This window comes from Hypomesus transpacificus, chromosome 7 (genome assembly GCF_021917145.1).
Source record: "Hypomesus transpacificus isolate Combined female chromosome 7, fHypTra1, whole genome shotgun sequence".
Taxonomy (NCBI): Eukaryota; Metazoa; Chordata; class Actinopteri; order Osmeriformes; family Osmeridae; genus Hypomesus; species Hypomesus transpacificus.
The window spans coordinates 7,802,837-7,826,766 of NC_061066.1; the positions used below are offsets into that span (position 1 = coordinate 7,802,837).

General features: G+C 44.0%; 2 protein-coding genes across 4 annotated transcripts; one reads left to right on the forward strand and one right to left on the reverse strand.

Moving 5' to 3' along the window:
- Nucleotides 1-842: 842 nt before the first annotated feature.
- st8sia1 (ST8 alpha-N-acetyl-neuraminide alpha-2,8-sialyltransferase 1) lies at nt 843-12,968 on the reverse strand. 2 transcript variants are annotated; one of them, XM_047022576.1, is made up of 5 exons: nt 11,826-12,968; nt 10,801-10,945; nt 7,084-7,193; nt 5,714-5,806; nt 843-4,684 (listed from the first exon to the last, which is right to left on the reverse strand). In XM_047022576.1, exons 1-5 carry the CDS (start codon nt 12,002-12,004, stop codon nt 4,204-4,206), a joined length of 1,008 nt encoding a protein of 335 aa, XP_046878532.1. In that variant the 5' UTR covers nt 12,005-12,968; the 3' UTR covers nt 843-4,203. The 2 variants fall into 2 exon arrangements, with proteins under 2 accessions (XP_046878532.1, XP_046878534.1); XM_047022578.1 differs by lacking the exons at nt 7,084-7,193; nt 11,826-12,968 and having other exon boundaries at nt 10,801-10,944.
- A 3,496-nt stretch (nt 12,969-16,464) lies between these two features.
- LOC124469349 (troponin I, slow skeletal muscle-like) lies at nt 16,465-20,182 on the forward strand. Of its 2 annotated transcripts, XM_047022579.1 has the most exons (9): nt 16,489-16,554; nt 16,774-16,792; nt 17,424-17,427; nt 17,630-17,671; nt 18,113-18,154; nt 18,279-18,410; nt 18,535-18,624; nt 18,951-19,136; nt 19,470-20,182. In XM_047022579.1, exons 2-9 carry the CDS (start codon nt 16,782-16,784, stop codon nt 19,563-19,565), a joined length of 603 nt encoding a protein of 200 aa, XP_046878535.1. In that variant the 5' UTR covers nt 16,489-16,554; nt 16,774-16,781; the 3' UTR covers nt 19,566-20,182. The 2 variants fall into 2 exon arrangements, with proteins under 2 accessions (XP_046878536.1, XP_046878535.1); XM_047022580.1 differs by lacking the exon at nt 16,774-16,792 and having other exon boundaries at nt 16,465-16,554.
- Nucleotides 20,183-23,930: the final 3,748 nt, after the last annotated feature.

The window sequence follows — 23,930 nt, forward strand, 5'->3', positions numbered from 1 at the left end:
ACACAGTGCCAATCGGAAACTCTCTTTAAACATCAAACTAACATCAGATTTTTAATAAACAGAAGCCGGATGTAGAGGGTCAGATGGCTGAGCGGTGAGGGAGTCTGGCTAGTAATCATAAGGTTGCCGGATCGATGCCCCGCCGTGCCAAATGACGTTGTGTCCTTGGGCAAGGCACTTCACCCTACTTACCTTGGGGGGAATGTCCCTGTACTTACTGTAAGTCGCTCTGGATAAGAGTGTCTGCTAAAATGACTAAATGTAATGTCAATGCAGAGACGGATGTGCTGCTGGGGCAAAAAACGTTATCAAAAGATGTATCTGACCACAGTCTGGCTGCTGACTAGCACAGTATCATGGAACAGTTTAGCTTCTTCTTCCTTCTTCTTAAATCTGTTCTCACTGTGTCTCAGGTCTCTCTGTCTACCACTCTCTACATCTGCTGACTGAGTACAGGCCAGGAAACAGGCCCAGAGGAGGAAATGATCAAACCATTCCAAAAACACCCAAATAAACCATGTGCCCGTTAATTATGTATTTCTAATACATACAGAGAGGGGGGGGGGGGGGGGGGGGAGTGTGCTGTATTATATGTGATTTCTGTGCACGTCTGAAATGTACCATCTGTGTCTTATTACAAAGGTCTCTGTCGTCCTTTTGTTTCATATTAGCTGTCACAAGGGCTTTGTGACTTGCAATTCATGTTTGTGTTGAACTAACTTCATGGTGCCTTGGTGAATGGAATTTTTAACTGAGACCCATCCTAAAATATTTAGATGCACTTTCATGCTGGAATGTCTAAATAGCCTCTCTGAATTCAGAATTTGAAATGAAACATGAGGTTTTCACATTCTGTGTTCACCTCCTTTATTTGAATACCAGTGTTTGCCCTGTTTTTAGATGCATTATTTGTTCAGTTGGCATAAAAAATAAGTACTTTGAACATGCTCAGGCAGGGATATCCCCCAAATACAAGATGTGATTCACAGGAAGGTAGGTGCACATTGACACTGCTGTCAAACATGACAAAGAAAATTCAATTGTTTTCTTAAAGTCCACAAGGCAAATAAAACACAAATAGAGTCCACGAGGCAAATAAAACACACAAATAGATGTCAAAAGTAACCAAGCATGGCATATAACAAAGTACATCTTAATTGACATTTAAATATGCGTAGGAAAGTGGTAACTATGCACAGCCCCTCAGAGAACATCTAATTCATCCTTTCATCAGAGAACATCTAATTCATCCTTTCATTCGTGCCACAGAATAAAAGGGCTTATTATCCCACAGATAATAAAACAGCCCACTTTTTACATTTGTTTACATCGCCGGCCGCCTGGTAAAGAATTTGCCAGCAATTGCAGGTTAAAGGAATTAAAGGTTGACTGCGATGTGACATCATCAGACACAACTGGTTGACTTCCTGATTAAGTGTCCAAAAACTACAGAGACAAGTGGCAGCGTTTGTTTACTTGTTTTTGCCAGTCAGTTCACTTTCCCGGTGCAGGAAGTTGGGGTATGATGATGTCAAGATGTGGAGTCTACCTTGTTGGTACTGAGTTTTCACTGTTTTAACTGCTTCATTCAGGTTGTACAACCTAATATGGCTTAAACAGCGTATAAGTTGAAAACAGTAGGGACTCTGTGGGAAAGGAGATTCGAAGTTAGCTTTAAAAACTAACTAAACTAACTAAACAAACTAACTAAAAATACAACAGCCATGCTTACAGCAATTTAAAATACATGTCAGTCATTCACAATACTTGGCAAGTAAATCAAAGGTGCAAAGAATAAAATCAAAGAAATCACATTTGTTTACATAATCACTTCGATTTCTGAATAGGAAATATTCAGATTTGCTTTAAGTGGGGCAAGTTCTCAACTGGATCATTGGGTTTCGATAACTGAACTTGGTCTGACTAGATCAGTCTAAGACTTAAGAAAACGATGAATCCTAGGACACATGGTTCTCTGTTGAGGTCAAGGGGTTATTTTCACGTCATCAGCTCAGTTTTTATTTATATTTTAACTGTACAAAAATTTCACATTATGAAATGGTTTTGTTCCCTTTGCCTTGGTGCTACTAAAGGCACTAAACCCTATTTTTTATTGGTAATATAGATATGACATTGATGATGCATTTGACTTGTATAGTTGGAACATTGAGTAAAGGTTTGCAGGATGTGCATGCACCATCCATGCAGATGGACTGACCTGTTTTTTAAGCTATGGCACTGTGCATTTGCACAACAACAGTCTGCCATTCCCACAATCTATTTATCTGGTAGGAATGTAATGACAACAAATCAGTAAGTACTATAATTGTCTTCCAACTTAATACTAATGACAGAATAACTAGATCCTGGTGGAGCCACATCTTACTTCCCTTTTAAGCATATAGTACACTGAAAAACTCAACACAGATCATTAAAGAATGCAGGAAAAGTAGGCTCAGTCGTTGTCCTAACATTCAAACACAAAAAAAATCAAAGTTGATCAAGATTAAAGGTCCCATGACATGAAATATTCCCTTTAGGAGGTTATTTAACATTAATATGAGTTCCCCTAGTCTGCCTTTGGTCCCCTAGTGGCTAGGAATTTCGATAGGTGTAAACCAAGCCCTGGGTATTATTTTCCATCTTTGTGAAAATGTTCCTATTGTGACGTCACAATAGGGAAGGTTACCTCCCTTTTCTCTTCTTTGCAGAGAATTTGGCCCACCGATGAAAAAATGAGCTGCGACCGTGCGAGTGCGACATTGGTTTTTCCTCGAGACATCATGGCTTGCAAACGACCCAAGGATGGCAGTTAGCCCCGCCTCGTTCTTCCTCATAGCATTTAAAACTGCAGACACAGAAACGGCACGCCCTGAGGAAAGCTCATTGTGGGACTGCTCGTAGTGGCTATAATTCTGCACCAAGGCTGAATTTTGGGAAAGAGACAGTATTAGGGGACCACTAAGGCCTATATAAAAGCATCCAAAAACAGCATGTCATGGGATCTTTAAGTCGAACACAGTTAGATATGGGCAGGTGTCCAGCACCTTAAAAGGAAACAAAATGCCACTTCAACTTAATTAAAGACTTTCTCATTTTCTCTCCAAGCTACTTAAGAATGCAAGTGCTTTCTCACAAAATCACAAAAATGTCACAAGAGTCCCTTGTTCACTTCACTGGCAACTTGATGGATGATTCAATCTCCCCATATCAAGTATGATATGGTATCTCCCAGTTTTATTTCAATTGCCATTGGATCGTACCATTAGGCATTCGTGCAATAAATTGATCATTTGTAGGCCAGCGTCTGCTGATAAATACAGCATGTGATGGTCATTTATGATGCTCCTATTTTGTTTTGAGTTTGTGAATATAATTAAATACAAGTACTCGGATCAACATTTGTGTGTTAAAAATCACTTACAGGGACAACCGATATTTTCCCTTTGGATGAACAAGGTTGTGGTGTTTCAGCTTGGCTGTACAGTGGAACATTCTAGAAGCTTTTGTTCAGAAGGTTAAGACTACACGATCTACAGCAGTAAAGCAAAACAACTGATGGCTTCTTGATGTCCTTTGAACATTTCAATAACAAAAATCCTTCCGTACAAGCAAAGTACCAAGGCACCTTCTCCAAAATGTTTGCCCTCCCTCCTTTTATCTCTTTTTAGTTCAGTGGTTCAAGCGTCTGTTCAAGCTTCAATGTAAGCGTTGCCTTTTGGTTCAGTATTTCTGTCTGGACTCAGTAGGGGCATTGGTCCATCTGCTCCATCTGCCCTCATACAGTATGGAGCATGAGGAAGAGCCCATCTGAACAGCCCACAGACACACACACACATTCACACACAAACAGACACACACACACGCATTCACACACAAACAGACACACACACGCATAAGCACGCCCACAGACTTTCATTAGAAATTCACTGAAAGTGTTTAGGGGGATGGGAGAGGATGTCTATTGTCAGGGATAGGGGGTTGGAATGGGGAGTCATTCTAATGCTAAGCAAGGAGAGAGGTGGTGGGGGGTGGGGTGGTGGGGGATCACAAGATGGGGGTGGGGTACTGGGAAGGGGAGGGAGGGGTGGTAAAGCCAGGTCTCCAGGGAGGTGTGTGTTGTGTATGAACCAACAGATGAACCCTAAAGCAGAACTCCTCTTTCTCTCTCGTAGCCCTGAACCTCATATCCGTTCTCCTGTCTTAACTCCCCCCGTCCTGATGGGGGCAGCGTCCCAAACGCATGCGGAGCGTGCCGCTCTTGTGGAGCTGCCAGAGCTGAACAAACTCCTCGGGCATGGCGTGGAACCCGCTGAAGGGCAGGACGTTGTCGTAGTAATGGTGACTGACAGGCTGTTTGTCCAATCCCACGGAGTAAGGCCAGAATCCGTAAGCTGTCACTTCCTCACAGAGCCCCAGAGCCAGGCTGACCAGGAAGAGGCCGGTCGACAGACGTTTGGCGTGGACGCCACGAGCCTTCCAGAACTTTCCCACGCTCCGGAGGAACTCGGGGTTGGCGAAGAGCATGCTGAGGGTGGAGGAGGTGTCCGCCAGGGCGTAGTAGGCCCGCACAGAGGGTTCGGTCCCTGGTTTCATGGAGAAGGCTGGCATGTAGACGTAGCTGGAGCCGTATACCTTCATGCTCTCTACGAAGGCTTTGCGTGACCACAGAAGGTTCTGGAATCTATATGGGAGGCAGGGAATGAGACGTGTAGGTCAAAATTCATGTTGTCTGTTATGTTTGCTACAGTAAAAACGATTTGATTATCGAAATATGTTGTTGATTTAATTGATTCAATTACTAAATCCAAAGATTTTCTGCCAATAAGGATCTTTGGACAACAGACTGATCTTAGACAGTCCAACAGTACATGCTTCCCTTCAGGGTGTGGAAGGCTAAATCCAAAGATTTTCTGCCAATGAGGATCTTTGGACAACAAACTTATCTTAGACAGTCTAACAGTACATACTCCCCCTCAAGGAGTGGAAGGGCCTATGTCTTTGTGTGTGTGTGTGTGTGTGTGTGTGCGTGTGTGTGTGTGTGTGTGTGTCTGACCAGTACTGTCTTAGTCACACAAAATACAACAGGAAACAGCTGGTCTATCTCATGTGGAATAGACAGCATACGCTAGTTGTTAAGGGGATACAAAGGGTCTCTATTTAGACACGTAGATACTGTGACACTCATCTACGAACAGAGAACAAGAGAAGCTGCTGATTACTGGTTGAAAGCACAAGGATCTGACAGTGAATAAGACGGCTCTGACAGAGAAAAAAAGAGTGTAAAGAGAACGATGGAAATGGGAAAGAAATAGAAAGGAATGTAAATGGGGGGAGGTGGAGAGGATGAGACCATTAAGATGAGAGTGAAAAAAGATTGCGACCGTTAACAGTAAGGAATCTGCATGATAGAAATAATAAACCAGTCCTCCCACAGGGTAACGCACAGTGTTTGATATCAGTACAAACAACATTTTTGGTTGTTCACAATGTGTGCTTCTTGTTTTGGCTACCCGCAATGCTTTGGGGCTATCTTGTTGTTATTATCAGTGACCTATGCACTTTGTAAAGCTCTCTCTTGGAAGTCGCTTTGGATAAAAGCGTCTGCTAAATGAATAAATGTAACTGTAAACACCCCCAAGAACACCCAGGGAGAAGTGGTTGTTCTAGACCATTCTAACTGGCGGGGCCAAACTGGGCTAGCGTCGCGTACCTCTTCTCAATGATGCTGGGGTTGGCTGTAACCAGGTGGGTCTTGGTCCCCACATCGGCCAGGTACTGGCTGGAAAGAGGAGGAAGGTTACACCTGGGGACACAGATGTTGGTGGTTCACTGTAGGTTCATGAAGGGACGTTTTGCTCGTCTTTCTTTTAGATCAAAAATATTTTTTCAACCTTTTGATATTTTTCTCAACTTTCACACACCTTTTGTGTGACTTTTACTTTTACGTTTTTTTAAATACATTTGTTTGTCAACACACCTGAGGAAAATACAGGTTCCCTCCCTGCTACAGTCTGATATTAATGACTGTAATTTTTGAATGCAAACTTCCAATCTCTTTGGAGGCTTCTGGCTGGACTCAAATGTTCTAATCCTATTATTTTCCTCCCTTTCCCTGGTATTAGCTAGTGGGAGCAAGCTCTGGGTTGATGCCAGGCTGAATGAGCTGGAATCACAAGCATGGTCCTTTGGGCTCAGTGTGGTAATGATAGATTATTTACTGCCTCCTCTTGGGTCTAACCCACTTCACCATCCTCAAAACCAACCACTTCAGAAGCAGTTTGAACCAGTCATCCGTCTGACTTTCCCTCCCTTGTCTGACTGGTTTTATGTCTTAATGATCCCCGGTGGCTAGAAGCAGTCTTGTTTTTCTCTCTGTACCTCTTCAACCTTTTGCTGTTTCCCCTCCCTTTGTATCACTCTCTCTTCTCTCTCGTTTCTCTCTCTGCCAGTGAGACGGGGAGACCGTCTCTGCAAACCCCTCGCTTCCCCAAACAGACATGAAAACATTGGCTCTCAGGATCCCAGATGGTTTATGTTCCAGGCTGCTCGTTCCGGCCTGGTTCCCACGTCCAGAATTTGGGACTGCCAAGTTTAAAATCTGCACAGCCACCAGAGCATACAGACCTCCCCTTTTCTTCTCCTCCCTCTCAGTCCCCCCCCCCCCCCCCTCTCTCTCCTACCGCAAGACAAAGTCACCCCTCTCCCTCTCCCTCTCCCTCTCCCTCTCCCTCTCCCTCCCCCTCTCTCTCTCTCTGTCTCTCTCTCTGTCTCTCTCTCCCTGTCTCTCTCTCTCTCTCTCCCTGTCTCTCTCTCTCTCCCTGTCTCTCTCTCTCCCTGTGTCTCTCTCTCTCCCTGTCTCTCCCTGTCTCTCTCTCTCTCTCTCTCTCTCTCTCTCTCTCTCTCTCTCCTGTCTCTCTCTCTCTCTCCCTCTCTCTCTCTCTCTCTCTCTCTCTCTCTCTCTCTCTCTCTCCTCTCCCCTCTCCCTCTCCCTCTCCCTCTCCCTCTCCCTCTCCCTCTCCCTCTCCCTCTCCCTCTCCCTCTCCCTCTCCCTCTCCCTCTCTCTCTCTCTCTCTCTCTCACCGAAAGACAAAGTCAGCCTGGTCAATGTCGCGTCCGCAGCTGCTGTGTTTCAGGACGCCTCCGTTCCCGACCACGGCACACTTCTTCAGGGGCAGCGGCAGAGGTGTCCGCTGGGGAGACAGGAAGTGACATCCACACGTCACATTTAGTCATTTAGCAGACGCTCTTATCCAGAGCGACTTACTGTAAGTACAGGGACATTCCCCCCGAGGCAAGTAGGGTGAAGTGCCTTGCCCCAAGGACAAAAAATATTTTTTCACAGCCAGGATTCGAACAGGCAACCTTCTGATTTATAGTCTAATTCCCTAACCGCTCAGCCATCTGACACCTCACATCATGGGGGAAGACACATCACTGACATCCAGCATAGCTCTATAACCATCTGGGAGTGTTCCAATAGAGGAGGGTGTGTGTGATCTTAGCACTGAGCAGATGAACAGCATAGGCACCTTAAACGTTCATTGTCTCCATGTTAATTACACTTGTAGTGACGTTTTCAGTTAATCCTTTTGTTTCCTGGTTTGCTACTACTGGTGGTTGAGTTTGTGTCAACTCACTCACACACTCGTAACAGCAAAATAAAATATGAGTGAACTCGAAACTCAGTGTCTCCTGCAACACTTATCAAATTCCTTCAGATGTACACGTTCCTAAGAGATAGGACACGCTTGTTGGTTTGTGAGGCCCTCTGGCTCAGACGTGTGTGTGTGTGTGTGTGTGTGTGTGTGTGTGTGTGCGTGTGTGTGTGTGTGTGTGTGTGCGTGTGTGTGTGTGTGTGTGTGTGTGTGTGTGTGTGCGTGTTGCAGATTAGTACTTGGTGTAAGGAGTTGGCGAGATAGACGTACCAATGGATGGATGGAAACAACAACACTCATTATTCCCCTTGGAACACCACACACACACACACACTCACACACACTCACACACACCTCTGTGTGTGCCCAGGGTATCCGCTGGAGCATGAAAGAGAGTTGAGCCAGGAGACACACTCTCCAGTTCACAGCGTAGAGCTTAAACAGGACCCTTACAGGGCAGGTCTTGGTTGCAGTGGGGACAGTCATTCATGTTACACATATGGTCGGGTCATTCACTCAATTGGTAATCATACTTATTTTTCTCCACATACTTTTAAGTTGTTAGCCATGTTTTTATTTATGAATGCAATCCAGGTATGAAGTAAACCCTAGGGACTACATGGTGCAAATGAGGGAACTAAAATGAAAGACAATAATTAAGATGAGAGCTGATGAGAACAGTCTGGCAGTGATCAAAGCATCTCAATTAGACAGCGAACCCATTATTGGCCCAGTTCTTTCGAAGTGGGCACTGCCAGTTTCCACTGTGTGGTCAGAAGGTCCTTGTGTCTGAGCCTGGGAGTTTGGAAGGCACAGCCGGCTCCTGTTATCACGACTGGCCATAGAAACCCAGACCTGCAATCAGCATCCTGGCACAAACTGGAAGGTAAGTGAAGTAACGGCAGGGTGCCAAACTCTGAATGGGGAAATGAAAATGGGTGTGCCTTCCTGGGTGTGTGTGCGTGTGTGTGTGACCAAACTAGAGAAGGATAGAGAGAGAGAGACAGAGACAGAGAGAGAGAGAGAGAGAGAGAGAGAGAGAGAGAGAGAGAGAGCACAGGAGGGATCATTTCTAAGCTTTTAATTGGGGGGAAAAAACAACAAGAGAGAAAGAACATTCTCTATTGAAGTCTCTATTGTCAGGGTGTCTGTAGGCTGTAGGCATCTCATCAACCATGAGGTCACAACACAGATTTTACAACCTTAGCACAGACACAACTCCCTCTATCCCCCCTCCCCCCAGACACACACCCTTCCATGTGCTATGTTCTAATTCCCTAGTTTATGTGCAGGGTCATTACAACCTGAAGGATGTAAAATCTTGGTCAACATACATCTTCCAATGAGGCTGTAGACTAGCAACCACATTGAGGACAATTGTTGTCTTTCCGTTCTCATTAAGTCTCTCTCCCTTTTCTCTCTCTTTCTCTCTCTCTTTCTCTCTCGCGTTCTCTCTCTCTTTCTTTCTCTCTCTCTCTCTCTTTCTCTTTCTCTCTCGCGTTCTCTCTCTCTCTCTTTCTCTCTGTCTCTCTCTTTCTTTCTCTCTCTCTTTCTCTCTCTCTCTCTTTCTTTCTCTCTCTCTTTCTCTCTCGTGTTCTCTCTCTCTTTCTCTCTCTCTCTCTTTCTCTCTTTCTCTCTCTCTTTCTCTCTTTCTCTTTCTCTCTCGCGTTCTCTCTCTCCCCCTCCCTCCCCCTCCCTCCCTCCCTCCCTCTCTCCCTCTCTCTCTCTCTCTCTCTCTGTCTGTGTCTCTGTGTTTGTTGTTGATGGTTTGATGTTGGGGTTTTTCTGGCCCCGCTCATCTCTCATCCATCCACACATCAACGCACCATCAACCCTCCCATCCCCCTCCGCACACACAAACACATACAACCCTCAACCACACACACACACACACACATGTATATACATAAATATATGTATACTGTAAATATACATATAGATATATGATTTATATAAACATGCTTATTCAGCACACCCCTACACAGTTAACTCTGTCACATTCACGTGAAGCAGTATTGGATGAGGGCTGGAGGTCCTGGGATCACTAGATGCAGTATTGATTAGATTTTCATAATGATTCACTTTCCTTGTTGTATCATAACTAGGCCTGGCTTCAGGTTGAACTGTTCTCCTAGATAGTAGTGACCTAAGGAGTAATCATTTTCCACTAGTGCCATCTGTTTTCAGTTCCTCTTGGCTGAGATCATCTAGGAAGATCATCTTGGACGATCATCTAGGAAGATCATCTAGGAAGATCATCTAGGAATATTCATCTAGGACGATCATCTAGGAATATTCATCTAGGAATATTCATTTAGGAAGATCATTTAGGAAGATCATCTAGGAAGATCATCTAGGACAGAGGTGGCCAACCCTGGTCCTTGAGAGCCTCAGTCCTGCATGTTTTAGATGTTTCCCTGCTCCAGCACACCTGATTCAAATAAACGGTCATTCTCAGGCTTGGATAACGACCATTCATTTGAATCAGTTGTGCTGGAGCAGGGAAACATCTAAAACATGCAGGACTGAGGCTCTCGAGGACCAGGGTTGGCCACCCCTAATCTAGGACATGGCTAGAATCCCATGAGACACGAAATGGACAGTGGGCGTCTTGTTACATTGGGATGTATAACTGTCCATCTTGTCATGCAGATAGCATGTATGTGGTTGATCATGTTAGAATGGTTTGGGCCATATAATTCAATAAATATGATATATTCTAATTATATTAGAAATGTTAAGATATAACCACAGCGTAGGGCTGAGTTAAGTTTGGACTGTTAAGAAACATGTGGTGAACAACCTTGACAGGAAGTTGCTCAACTTGAAACTTGACAGTTGGTGTGATAGTGTGGGGACCCCGTAACTGCATATTGTGTACACACAAGCACATGCAAATGTGGCCGGTGTGAACTGGTGAAACCCGTTCCTCAGGTATATAATGGGCCACCCGCATCAGCTAATAGCTAGCTTTTCTTTGGCGTAGTGGGTAGTGGTGGCGCTTGGGAAGTCAGAGGTGGTGAGTTCGACTCCCGGTCGGAGTGGACAGTGGCCGTGACAGTGGTATACCTCTGACGGAACTTGCAAGACCACGTCTGTTACAAAAACACACACACACGAGCACACCGATGCTAGGACCTACCTGTACAAAGAGAGGGTAGGTTTCGTTGTTGACGGTGTGTGAGTGGTACAGCTCCCCATCAAACCACAGCACTTTACCCATGGGAGAGTTCTCTTTGGTCACGGCAAACATCCTTCTTGGCTCACAACATTCAGTCAGTAGCTTCCTGTGAAACAGGAAGTACAAGGACAGCAGAGAGCGTCATGAGGCTTACTGTGTGGATTTGGGGGAAGTCACAGAAATAATTTAAATAAACAGCTTGGTTGAATAATACATGATTATGCAGGGGAAATCATTCTGGGAAATGCAGTTGCAATCCCTCTTGACCTAAATTACAGTTTTAATTTAATATTGTTATCGTTTCACAGAAAGTGTGGCCTGTTATTTAGGAGGCTTACTCATCTCCAATTTAGAAATCTAGCACAGTTTCAAAATATATAAAAACACCGTAAATAACGGAGCTACAAAGCAACCTTCTGCACTTTTGAAATGAATATCCTAAATGTATATATCTATATGTAAATATCTATCTATGTAAATATCTACCGTATCCAATTGCAATTCTGGTAACCATGGACACACAACCCAATAGTTTTAGGGCAACCTTCAAAACTTGTGTCTAATCTGTGCATCCTTTCAAACACACTGCGATGTCATTAATCTGAAGCTTTCATTCCGCAGGTGTTGCGTTCAGCGCATTATCCTAATAGGCTTTCCCTTCTGCTTTGTCTGTGCTGCTATATATTGCATGGAGATACGATTTGATTCGATGAATCTACCACCCGTGTGCCCTAGAGATCCAGTGATCCGAATTGGTAGACAGGTGGATTACTTTTGGAAACCAAATAAAAATGTCAATTGAAAATCCTAATAATAATAATACATTTAACTGCAAGCAAACGAATTGTTTGTTAATCAAATAATAAATGACCATAGTTTGATATGGTTTACCAAATACATAGGGGCTACTCATTAATAAAATATAATATATATATAGATTTTTTAATCGGATAACATGTTACAACGGAAAATGAAGGGGACCCCACCTGTACAGATCTATGCCTGTCTGGTTCTTCTGCCATTCTTGTCCCTGTCGCAAAACCTCGTCCACAATCTCTTTATCACCGGGGAGTCTATAGACCGGGAAAATGTATAGCCAGCAGAGCACAAGTACACACAGAGCGACCCAAACCGAGAGCTTGCTCTTGTGGCATTTCACCAACATCTTTCCTGTGTGTGCCCGAACCACAATCGGCCCATTCAAATGAATTAAATCTGGTGAAAAACGCCACTGGCTTCGTTGTGAAGTGGCCTCTCCGTTAGCGAGCTTCTATTTTCAGATTGAACGTCATACTGTCTCATTTTGAGGGGTGGACAATGAATGGAAATGCGGATGTTTAACCCCGATTCTTCCGCGCGCTTAATTCCTTAATATTGCGCACAGCCGCTTCTGAAATCAATGCCTGATTATGCTTCGAAGCCTATGCCGTTATCCGTGCGCCACATAGGCTACATGAACCTAAACACGATGTCTGCTTTGGGTTGCTGGAATCCTCTGCATTCGTCTTGCTGCATCACCGACCTCCTCTGCATCCCCTCCGTGTCCCTCGCAGTCATCCACCTCGCCACCACCGGTCTAGTGAGAAATCTCTGGCCTGTCTCAAAAGCAAACTCATCCCTTTTTTCGGTCTCTAACAGTTCACAGTATGTCTGTCCGTTCTCCGCAAACAGCTACCCCCCCCCCCCCCTCCTTTCCTCTCCTTTCTCCTTGTGTTAGCGGGTGGGATTTTGGGGCCGTGCAAGTGTTGGCTGCTCGCAAACCATTGAGTCTCTCTCTCTCTCTCTCTCTCTATCTCTCTCTCTCTCCCCCACTCCCTCCTCCTCTCTGAACGTCCCCCTCTCTGTATCTGTGGAACAAAGTGCTTCTTGTCCTGCTGAGTGGCTGCATGTGCTTCATGCGCCGTTGGCTGTCGTTGTAGGGGGGAAAGGCTGCCCCCTTTTGAGGCCGTTCACCAACGGCAGCGGAGACCAGGTAGACGTTTTGCAGACGCTTGGACGAGGCAAGTGGTGGGAGGGTTTTCTGCTGGACATTGCAGCGACAAAATCTACCATTAATGAAGTGTAAAATATCATATTAAGTGTAATCTCTCATCCCTATTAACTCTAAATACAGACGTTGTTTCCCCAGGCCACTTTGGTGCAGACTGGACAGGATGCTTGCATTGCCTGCCATCTTGTGGTCAAAATATACATTCCTATAAAATAAAAAAAGGGGTGGGGAACGCATGGCCAGTAAAAAAATAAGAAAAAATGCGATATGCACTATCTGTAGGCCTACGTGGTTTTGGATGAAGCGTCTGCTAGATGTATAAAATTTCAACAGCCCTTTAGAAATGGACTTTTTTTAACATGTTAAAACTCTGTCTCCATCTTGTGGGCTGTTTATACACGATCGACTAGTGTACAATATGTTAAGACAAAACATCACTGGCCAGAATAGGCCATTTCGTCAAGTTTAGCGTGCAGTAAAAACAACAACAACAAAAAAAACTGTCTCAAGCAAACACAAAAATAATCAAGATCCAATTCCGATTCGAATACCATTCCCTTCTCCTCACATCAACTGACCTTTCACAGATATGGAGTCAGAAGACTTTCTCCAAATCAACCTCTGGATGTATCTGCCACGTCAGCCTGCATGCGGCTATGTTATTCACTAATGCAGACTGATATATTTAGTTTGGGGTGCCATGACTGATGGGGTATGCGTGCCATGCCAGGCCAGGCCCCTGCCCTTGCCCTTGCCACCCCTGTGGGGAAACCCTGTACAGGATCAAGGTTAGACACCAGGGCGGAGAAGCCCCCCTGACAGAACGCTTGAACTTAGACAGCTGTTCCATACAGCCATGAAACACAGGGGTGTCCATTGTTAGACCTGCACTTGTGTGTGTGTGTGTGTGTGTATGTGGAGTGTGTGAGAGTCTTTGTCACATTCATAAACAACTAAAAATAACATCAAAAGCAAAGGCCTGTGCTGTGCTGAAAACAACACGTTGGCACATTTGAAAAGGTCAGGTTTGATGTGTTGTGGACTTTGCTTTAAATCCCTGTTGGGTTCAAGACGAGTCCTACTGTACTTTACAGTGGCAACTGTGAAAACGAATGAGTCTCAGAGAACAGGTGGCGATAAGCTCTCGGTCAACCATTACGGCCAGGGCATGTCCTCACAAACCCATTGTCTCTCTGTGTGTTCTGTCAGTCAGATCCCCCCCCCCCCCGCCCACTAGCCTTTTAGGGGAGACCTGTGGTACCGCTGCATTGAGTTGTCAGCTTCCTATAGGAAACAGTAACAACAGTAGAAAGTGCATGGTGAACAAGTCTCAGATAGCTGTGTCAGATTGTGTTTGTGGTGTGCGTTTGTGTGAGAGTGCGGCAGAGAGAGAGAGTGTGTGTGTGTTTGAGTGTGTGTGAGTTAGCTTGTAAGCGGAGGAAAAGGAGGGGTTTAGGTTGCAGCAGAAATAGCTCCTCCACCTGCTGAGGATCACAGGCAACGATGACAGAACATTTGTTTTACCCTGAATCCCTCCCCCATATTGTTCATCTCTCCTGCTACCCCTTCACCCCTCTCCTGTTACATTTACATTTATTCATTTAGCAGACGCTTTTATCCAAAGCGACTTCCAAGAGAGAACTTTACAAAGTGCATAGGTCACTGATAACAACAACAAGATAGCCCCACAGCATTGCGGGTAGTCAAAAACAAGAAGTACATATTGTGAACAACCAAAAAATAGTGCTAAAGGGAAGAAACCATAAGAGCATGTAGTTAAACAAGTAAAAATTACACAACATTAATCTCTAAGTGCAGGTGTACCTGTAGGAAAGCAATAAGTTTGTTACCTCTGTCCTGCTACCCTCCTCCAACCATCCCTCTCCCACTACCCCTCTACACCTCTCCTGCTACCCTCCTCCAACCATCCCTCTCCCACTACCCCTCTACACCTCTCCTGCTACCCTCCTCCAACCACCCCTCTCCCACTACCCCTCTACACCTCTCCTGCTACCCTCCTCCAACCACCCCTCTCCCACTACCCCTCTACACCTCTCCTGCAACCCTCCTCCAACCACCCCTCTCCCACTACCCCTCTACACCTCTCCAGCTACCCTCCTCCAACCACCCCTCTCCCACTACCCCTCTACACCTCTCCAGCTGCTCCTCTCCTACTACCTTCCTCCAACTACCCCTCTCCCTCTACTCCTCTCCAGCTGCTCCTCTCCTACTACCCCCTCCAACCACCCCTCTCCCATTACCCCTCTACACCTCTCATGCTACCCCTCTGCTGCTGCCTCTCTTCAACTACCCCTCAATCCTTCACCCACTACCTCTCTCCACCCTCCCACTTCCCCCGTTCAATAACAGGGTGGTATAACAGCACTCTGACTCATAAAAATAAATAAAATAAAGACACAGTTGAAATTCTTTATATAGTGATACTGCATACACCGTTACGCTACGTGGTAAACCCTTTTCAATGGTCAACTTGTTTTTACTTTCGTTATTAACAGATTAGCAGTGAGCCATAGACCGCTGACTCATGTCACTGGTTGTTTGCTGGTTAGAGAGGGTGCTGGAAACCGCTCTTTTCCATCCTGTTTCCTATGCGAGCTGTGCTGACTGTCTGAATGACAGGCGAGGCAGGGGAGGTGAGACTGTGGAGGAGGTTTTAAAAGCATTGCTGTGTCATGTGGTGACAGGCTCACATACCAGGCGCCCCCCTCATTACCGCATGCTTTATTACCTGTCAGAGGGAGAGAGCACAGACCCCTGGGGAGCACCTGGGGCGATCACAAACACCACAGTCTGGTTAGACCAGGTAAGAGAGACATCAGGATCCAGTCGGGCCTAGCTACATTTACATTATATTTAGTCATTTAGCAGACGAGCGACTTACAGTAAGTACAGGGACATTCCCCCCGAGGCAAGTAGGGTGAAGTGCCTTGCCCAAGGACACAACGTCATTTGGCTTGGCCGGGAATCGAACTGGCGACCTTCAGATTACTAGCCCGATTCCCTCACCGTTCAGCCACCTGACTCCCTTTTAGCTGGGGGTTTGTGTGAGAGTTTTGTCAGACATGGAACTTTGCCGAAGTTTTCATTGTTTATTAATTCAGTGTTTTATTTTTCTTATTAATTGATGCTTTTTATTATTCTTGATATTTTTTTATTTTATACTTTTTACAAAGGAACACAATGGTTCAAAAGTCACATTGTCACATCGACCCATGGACGAGGTTGACATAGGTTTATGTAAACCTACAAACATACATGTTACACTTGGCAATCTTTGTAAAAGCTGCCAGGCATTAAAAATAAAATGTTCTTAAAAACACATGGCCTTACCTTGACAGGACCCACATCCACTGCTGCCTGAAAGGGAGTCTGCTTGCAGCAGTAACTGAGACATTAGAGCATTAATTAAATAAAAGGCTGTGGTTTTAAGAGGTGTCTGAATTCAATTCTTGCCTGACAACACCTGTGTAAAGCAACAGGAGCTTGTTGTCTCTGACGACGCCATAACGGCAGTGGTCATGATGTATTATTACATTTCTCCAGCTTTGTCTCTGGAGGTGATGTTTCATCCATGGCATCCCGCCAGCACATTCTTGGGGCCCCGACTCTATAACTGCAGTCCGCTCTGAGCTGCCCACACAAAACCCTCCCATTGTGTCCAGTCTCTGTTGTTTCACAGGCTTCACCAAGTCACCAAGTTCCAGGTAATTCAAACCGGTTTATTTAAACTACCTTTTGAGTTTTTCCTCTCATGATGTTACTTGAATTGATTTACACTGAAAGTATAATGTGTTTTATGATGTTTGGGTGTCGCGATTTCAGGATTGTTTCAGGGTCAGGTAATTAAAAAAGGCTTGTGACTTGAAACGTCAGTTGAGCCACAGAAGAACAGCTTTAAAAATTTAATTTTCCCTCCTTCCAAGGTTTCAGAATGGCTGATGAGTGAGTATTGTTATCTGAGACAATAGGACTGCTTGTAAATTAATAATGCACATATCTTGTTATTTCTTCAATGTTGCTTTCATAATACATGCCAGAGTGTTTTAAAATATGTTTACTTTATGTAACAAAACAGTGGACCTATTGTCTTGAGATGACAAGCCATTTGAGTTTTTCAACCACAAGTTGTACGATGTAACAGCTTTTGAATATTATACTTTTCATGTACAGTTTCTGTAGTAACAACAGCTTTTAAAATGTTCTGAAAGTTTTTCTTGTAACAGCATTTGAAATGAATATTCCACAGTGGCAATAGTAACAGCATTTGATATGGATCTTGTGATTGACATAATCCCTAACAATTCCGTTGAGCTGCTGTTAGTCATTGTAAGCTAAACCAAAAGATGCTGGTACTGGCTGAGGGACTTGATGCTGTTGTGTTCTTGTTTTAATCCCTATGTCAAAGGAGGAGGGAGCCTGGAGTCTCAATGGCAACTGCTCATGTTAAATGACTTTGTTCCTCAATAGGGTTAGGCCTACAGAAAATGTTTACATTAACATATGTATATGTCTGTTTCTCTCTATGTTTGTTTTTCCATTTTTGTGTATTTCCATAAACATTTTATATTTGCAGCGAGGTAAGTAATTTTTTATTTTATACATTCAATTTAACATGTATGCCCGCCATGTCTGATATGTTGGATCGAAACATTGACTGTGGCCCACGAATTAGAACTAGGTTCATTCAATTATCTTTTATACAACGCTCCACAATACTAGTTCTCATAAATATGAGCATTGTCAATATTTTAACCTGTCCTTACGTTTTCACCAACGTAGGAAGTTTACCATCCCAAACCAATGAATCCGAAAATGGATAAGGTGAGCCAGCTGTGATTTTAAGTGTTAATTCTCTCCAAACTGAAAGAGACATGACATAGCCCCGGAATTTACACGTGCGGTGGTGGTGCCATGGCACCCGGGCAAGGTCAGGAAGGTTGGCACTTCACCGTTATCGTCTGTTAAGCTGCCGAGGGACAGCATTGTCGAGACATTTTTCCCCTGAGTATTGGCTAATAATAATCCACCACCCTCTATATCTCCATTGCCGACTATACAGGAATTATAGTGTAAAGTTATCTCTGAAAAAAGCTACTTTAAAAGTTACTCAATAAACAACATCATTTATTGTTTCAAGTCACGAAAACTGAGCCGTAGAATAAGACTCAGGCATTGAGACTGCTGCCATGTGAGATTGTTAAATATAATAAGTTATGTTTTTGTTACATTGACCATGAAACTGACGTTTTGTTTCGTCCACAGCCGAAGTCGAAGATATCGGCTTCGCGCAAACTCTCCCTCAAAGTAAGTCACAATGATAATCCTGGGAAAAGAGTTCTTCGTATTTAACTGGGAATATTTAGACTGGACAAGCACCACTTTCTCTGGAACACGCCTACTTTGACCCATCCTCTTCTTATCCAATGAGATCCTGCTCCTGACAAGGGCGATGGAGGAACTGGAGAAAGAGATTCAGGACAGGAACGAAGAAAAAGTGCGCTACATCGGAGAGAAACTGCCCCCTCTGCAGCTCTCTGGAATGTCATTGGAGGAGCTCCAGGTGAGTGACAAGGGAGCCAACCAATAAAGTCAACACATGGACTTCAAAACCACCCAGTTAAGCCCTCCAAAAGGATTGAATGAATTATTACTGACACCATGATATGTTTCACGTGTTTCCATAGGCTCTATGCAAACAGCTTCATGGAAAGATTGATGTGGTGGATGAGGAGAGATATGACTGTGAAGCCAAAGTGAACAAGCACAATAAAGATGTAAGTTTTTGACCAAACAGCCCCATTGTTGGATTCAGCATTGGATATCTAATCCACGAAATATCAGACACCATTACTACCTCCCAAGGACGTATGTTTCATGATCCCTTTTTGAAAATGGCAAATATGTCCCTATATAGTATAGGGATTAAATATAATCCCTATATTATATATATAATCATATTTAACAACAGTATCCTCAGTTATTCAAAAAAGCTACCATCATATAGCACCCTTTATCCGTTAACATATTTATGTGTATTTGTGTCTATTCACTCCTTCATCAAAATCGTATATATATTTTTTAAATCATTGAACCAACAAAGATCCACGAGTTGAAACTGAAGGTCCAGGATCTGGGGGGGAAGTTCAAGAAGCCGGCGCTAAGGAAAGTGCGTGTGTCTGCGGACGAGATGATGAGAGCCCTGCTCGGCTCCAAACACAAGGGCTCCATGGACCTGAGGGCCAACCTCAAGTCTGTCAAGAAGGAGGACGTCAAACAAGGAGACAAGGTACCCAGAGTCAGATGGATGAGCGGTTAAGGAATCGGGCTAGTAATCAGAAGGTCGCTGGTTCGATTCCCGGCCGTGCCAAATGATGTTCTGTCCTTGGGCAAGGCACTTCACCCTACTAGCCTCAGGGGGAATGTCCCTGTACTTACTGTAAGTCGCTCTGGATAAGAGCGTCGTCTAAATGTACCCGCCGCCGACAGAGCGTCTAACCTTCCAGTTGTAAAATGTTTTGTTTGTGTTTAGATGCCACATTTGAGGTGGTATCCAAACACGCTGTTTTTTTTTGTCGTTTTGATTGCTAGAGTCAAAAGTTTATCCTCTCGCCTCTCTTAGGTTCTGACTTCTGAGGTGGGTGACTGGCGTAAGAATGTTGAGGCCATGTCAGGCATGGAAGGCCGCAAGAAGATGTTTGACGCCAGCGGCCAGTAAGCCCTGTGGCCGTCTGACACGAGGGGGAACGAGGGAGGAAGTGACACGGGAGAGGAAGAAGAAGATCATTTTTTTAAGCGAGTCGTTTTTCCTGACATATGATTATTGCAATAATTATTACCATAGACTTGCCAAATGCGCATGTTTTAGCATGTCATCATTAATTGTAATCTGTTTAATCAACATTTTATTCAGGTCCAAAATATTTTTATGATTTATTTTCATAATTCATAAGTCTGTTACTCACTGCACCCTGGAGTGACAGAAAATGTCAGTCAGCAGGGAAGATAAGATGATGATTATTAAGTTTCTTAATCCCATTAAGGTTTTATGTATTTTATTGTGTCACACCAAGAACTTTACCAAAAACGAAATGTCAATCCATAGGTAGACTGACACTGTTAACAGTCGTGAATTCCATCATATATTAATTGGTGCAACTGCAAAGCTATCCTGAATGCATGTAAATGCCATTTTGTCATAAGCAACAAATCATGTGGCACCAAAACTCACTTAAAACCATAGACAATATTATAAACTTGTAATAGGTATTTATAATGACGTATTGTATGTTTTATTATGCATCTTAAATAAATGGCCAAATATGGTTACAGATAGGTTTGTCTTGGGAATCTCCAAATATTTGTTCTTCATAACACCAATAGTGTAGTCTCGACGGGAAGATTCGGACTCTATAGATTAATAAATCTAGATGTGAAAAGATTGGGTGGGGGGTGGAGATGGAAATTGAGCAAGTAAAAAAAAAAGAAAGCTAAAAAAACCCTGATGAACTTTCCAAATGATGATAGACATGGAAACATGTAACAATGCTGCTTGGAGAACACAGACAATACATTCAAACCCCCAAGGTTCGCTCCTTCATTCTCACTTGTGGATTATTATTGCTCTTGCCATGGAAGCACTTATCAATATGCTAATTCATCTCACAGAAACAAAACATCGCAGTTTGAGAAATGACAACGTTCAGCCAAACGACAGGCAGATGATTGGGTGAAACAAATGCGTTTCTGTGACTTGTCAGCAGATGGTGAATCTTCCAGACGGTTCCCTCACATCCTCTGTGTGTATATTTAGAGGCTGTTGTTCTCCATGGCTAACTCAACCTTGAACAGAAACACCAATGAAGCTTGTACGCCGAAGAGGAGTCTGCCTTTTGTCCCTCTTTGTCAAGTCATGCGGAATATGAAAGGTTATACAGGGGGCCAACAATAGTTTACCTTCCTGCTGGAGATATGAAGCGAGTGTTGGAGAGGGGGTACGGCGAGGGGGTAGGTGTGTGTGCAGACGTGTTGACAGGTTTATGGCTCGCCCAAAGTTGCGCTATGCTTGAGGGTCTTCACCCCCCTCCACCAACGATCTATTCACAGTGGGTTCTCTGCAGGCTCCTAATGAATGCTTCCCACATGCCTTCCGTCCTAACGCGCCTGGGTTTGAATGTGTGTGTGTACGTGTGTCACCCTGTGTGTGTGTGTGTGTGTGTGTGTGTGTGAGTGCCAAGCTGGTAACCATGCCGATAAGATAAAAAGTAAATTCCTTGGCCGTCCTTGTTATAACCTTTTCAACGTGACCCAGGAACCTTTCCTATCACACAACACTATTAAAATAAAACAGTGACAAGGGATGTGTTCCCCATGCCTAAAGCCTCAGATTGTGTTGCTGGACTGTTCCTCTGCGTTCAAACTGTAATCACGGGTTGCAGCCACATGATGGCAGTCTTGTGTTAGTCACTGGGCTTCTTCAGGCATCATTGCAGAGAACAATTGCAATAAAATAACTAAATACAGTGTGTGTGTGTGTCTGTGTGTGTCTGTGTGTCAGGTCTGTATCTCTAGGGGTAGAAGAAACTGGATTTCCTGAATGTGGAATGGAGCCTGACAAATAAACTATTACATGGGAAACCTTGGGTGTATTTCAACAATGCAATGACCCCCGAAAGTTAAAATGAGAGATTTACTCCATGAATACTGGAGTTGAGTGTACACTTTTGTATGTGTGTGTGTGTGTGTGAGAATGTGAGTGAGAGAAAGAGAGAGTAAGAGAAAGAAAGAGAGAATGAGGGAGAAAGAGAGTACAGATGTGTGTTGCATGAGTAAACTTGAACTTGAGTAAACTGAACATGATTGATGACATCAATCACTGGAAATATTATTTAGCTTTTCATCAGCAGCTGGGATGTCAGAGGAGAAGAGAGAGATGGTAACTTGATTTCAGGTTCCTGCCTGCAGGGATCCTAAACACATGGGGCACAACAAAGGTTCATATAAACTCAGGATCCTTTTACGTAACTGTTTAAATTCACAGCACGTATGATAAAGGCCATCACATCCAACAGACTTTCCAGTGTCAAATCATGAATATCAACGATATCGATGATGTTTTTGAACTCATATACTCAGTCCTCTGTTGTAGTGATGGGAAGTTCGGTTCTTTTTACTGATTCGGTTCTTTGAATCTCGTTCAGTAAAATGAACGAATCTTTTTTCGAGTCATTTGTTCATTTCGGGGGGGGGGGGGTTGGGGGCTATACGTCCACTGCAAAGGACGTATAGCCCCTATACGTCCACTGTAGGTTAGTGCATGACATGTGCACCAGCAAATACTATTTCAAAATAAATTCCTGCATTAAAATAATGTATCATGAGTTTGTATGATTTGGTCATGTATTATCACACTAGCATTTAATTATCACGTCAAACAATTACACTGCACTAAACTGTAAGTGTAAATGTAAAGTGAAAATAACAAAACCAGTCAGTATGATGACTTGAGCGAATATAATTCATTCACGTCTTACTAAAACAGCGGCCACGCGAAAGGGAATAAGGAAACTGTTTCCTCTACTAAAAAATACAATGCGGGTCACGTGAAAAAAGGATCCAAAGACTCGTAGAAAGACCGAGTCGGGGAAGGAACTAATCATTCGTTTCCTCTAGCTACAGAGCCTATGCAGGTCACGTGAAAAATGATCCAAAGACTCGTAGAAAGACCGAGTCGGGAAAGGAACGAATCGTTCGTTTCCTCTTGCTACAGCCTGTACAGGTCACGTGAAAAATGATCCAAAGACTCGTAGAAAGACCGAGTCGGGAAAGGAACGAATCGTTCGTTTCCTCTAGCTACAGAGCCTATGCAGGTCACGTGAAAAATGATCCAAAGACTCGTAGAAAGACCGAGTCGGGAAATGAACGAATCACTCGTTGAGAGGACTCGTTACTCCCGAGTCCTTATAAGGATTCGTTCAAAATGAACGAATCGTTCACGAACGACACATCACTACTCTGTTGAGATGTGTGTATGAGATAACGAGAGAAGGGGCACTTACGTGTGTACAAGTGTGTGTGTGTATGAGAGAGAGAGAGAGAGACAGAAAGAGAGAGAGAGAGACAGAGAGAGAGACAGGAAGAGAGAGAGACAGAAAGAGAGAGACAAAGAGAGACAGAAAGATAGAGAGAGATACAGAAAGAGAGACAGAGACAGAGACAGAGAGAGAGAGAGAGACAGAGAGAGACAGACAGACAGACAGAGACAGACAGACAGACAGACAGAGAGAGAAAGAGAGAAAAAGTGGGAGAGAGAGACAGAAAGAGAGAGAGAGTCTGGGTTTCTCCAGAGTGGTTTCCGGGGTGTTTCATCAGTGTTCTGTGAGAAGGCAGTGGGAGGCTGGTGTCACGAGGCCACGTTCTGATCCAGACTGTCACACCCACTGGGCTCCAACCCCTCATCTGTACTTCTACTTCAGGGGTGTCTGTCAGAGAACCCCCTAGAGATCGCCAGGGTACTAAGGACATCTTGTGAGGTGGGTGGAGCTGAACCCAGTTTACAGATGGTCAGATTGTATTGTGGATTTTGCGCTTAGTTTTGCCAATCTGCAACGATTTTAACGTTGTGGTCGTGTATGTGCATGTGTGTATGTATGCGTGTATGTGTGTGTTTGTGTGTGTGGATGGGTGTGTGTTTGTGTGTGTGGATGGGTGTGTGTGGCTGTGGCGAGCGTGTGTGTGTCTGCCTTTATTTGCATGAGAGTCGCAAGTAAGCATTCATTATTAAAGATGGTAAACACCAGATAGTGAGTTTAATCATTCCATATTGACCTTCCCTTTCTAATGGCTTTTCCTGTAATCTGTGGGTGGAAACAGCAGCCAGATGCACTTCTCTACAGTATTCATCACATAACTTTGTTTAGACTTGGACCGAGGCCAATAGCCAGACTCACAAACCAGCAAAGACCAGGGATTCTCCTAAACATATTTTTAGTATACACGGGAAACTATACAGTGGGAAACGTCCTATCGATTCTTTTGTATGTCTTGACATGTGAAGAAATTGACAATAAAGCTACTACTACTA